General features: G+C 40.8%; 1 protein-coding gene across 1 annotated transcript in view; it reads left to right on the top strand.

Annotated features, from left to right (window-relative positions):
- LOC117957234 (vesicle-associated membrane protein 2-like) overlaps positions 1–937 on the top strand; it is a 6294-nt gene extending 5357 nt beyond the window's left edge. Inside the window, exon 5 of the mRNA XM_034892832.1 lies at positions 37–937. Within this exon, the coding sequence (XP_034748723.1) occupies positions 37–53 (17 nt within the window). The 3' untranslated portion in view covers positions 54–937. The remainder of the gene's footprint in view (positions 1–36) is intronic.
- The last annotated feature ends 435 nt before the right edge of the window (positions 938–1372 follow it).

The raw sequence follows: 1372 nt of genomic DNA on the forward strand, positions 1-1372 counted from the left end.
CACTCGGACGTGATCTCCTCGGCTGTCCCCCTTTAGTGTACTTCTTCTACTGAGTTGGTCTTCAGGGATGGACCCTCGAGTCGCAGGACGAGTCTGCACCGCCGCCGCTGAGCCAGACACCCAGACCTCTTCCCAGCACCTCTCCTGCTCTTCTTCCTCCTCTTCCTCAGAAAAACCTCCATGCTCGGTCTGTGACGTGCTTCCAGTGCCTCCTTTTCTTCTCTGCTCCTCTTGGGAAAACGTCTCCTGGGTGGGCGCAATGTTGATTTTTGGGTTCCCTGCATCGGGACAGCTTATTACATAATGAGTTAAGTTAAGAAAAAGTCAACTTAAGGGACTTTTTTTTACTTCCTTTGTGTGCTGTCCCGTGTCAAAGAGGACGTCTTGCAGACAAACAGAAAGGCCGTTGTAGGCTCTCCTGCCACTAAATCCTACACACTGCTCCTTTAAGCAAATTAATACCTGTATTTATTATTTATGTTTTTGTCAGCATTTAACATTAATCTGGTTCTAAATCTATCGACAGCAAACTAAACCATCAATAAACAGTATTTAAACTAGTTAATGGTTTCCTGTTTCTCTTCCTATCTGTCCGGCTGTATTGTATTAGTCCAGTATTGTTGAGGAAAGCGCACCCTTGCTGTCAGTATTGGTATCGCTGCTGATCTATTATTGTAACAGTTGTGCTGCAGGAACCGTCCTGGTTTTATTTCTATCATCGTCTCCTTGTGTTTTGTGTATTTCAGCTGCGGTTCGAGTGTTTCTGTGTTCTGCTTGAATGAGACTCCTCTGTATAGTTTTGAGGCATTTTTATGAATGAAAATAGTGAGACTGTATCCTGCAGATATTTGAAGGTTTTGGTTATTGAACTAAAAGAGAGATAATGTGATTAGGTGTTGGGATACCAAAGGGGAAGTGACATTTAAAGATTACGGTAGAAGGTAAAGAAACCTTCAACCTTCATGTGGCAAAAGCCTTAAAAAACGACAAAAAAAAAGGTTTAAAAGAAAACCAAAATCTTCAAAAAAGATCAACAAAAACTGGTGAAATCTCGCCCAGGACCCCAAATCGCCGGCTCTGAATATAAATCATAGATATCGATGAAAAGCTGCTTTGTTTACAAAGTCTGAGCAGGTTGAGAGTTTGTAGCGTTCAACCCAAATAAGCCGCATTAAAATGATTTAAAACTGATAAAAACAGCTAATTATTCGGACGTTATCCAGAGAAAACTGGGGGTTCTCCTTGATGATTTTGGGAAAGGTTTGTTTGTTAAAGTGAATGAGTGACCATGTAAAGGAAGCAAGTGTTAGGAAAATATCACCTGCATTAAAAGGGGAAAAAACTAGGGTTGCAATATTAAAAATATAAAAAA

The sequence above is a fragment of the Etheostoma cragini genome, chromosome 14 (genome assembly GCF_013103735.1).
Source record: "Etheostoma cragini isolate CJK2018 chromosome 14, CSU_Ecrag_1.0, whole genome shotgun sequence".
Taxonomy (NCBI): Eukaryota; Metazoa; Chordata; class Actinopteri; order Perciformes; family Percidae; genus Etheostoma; species Etheostoma cragini.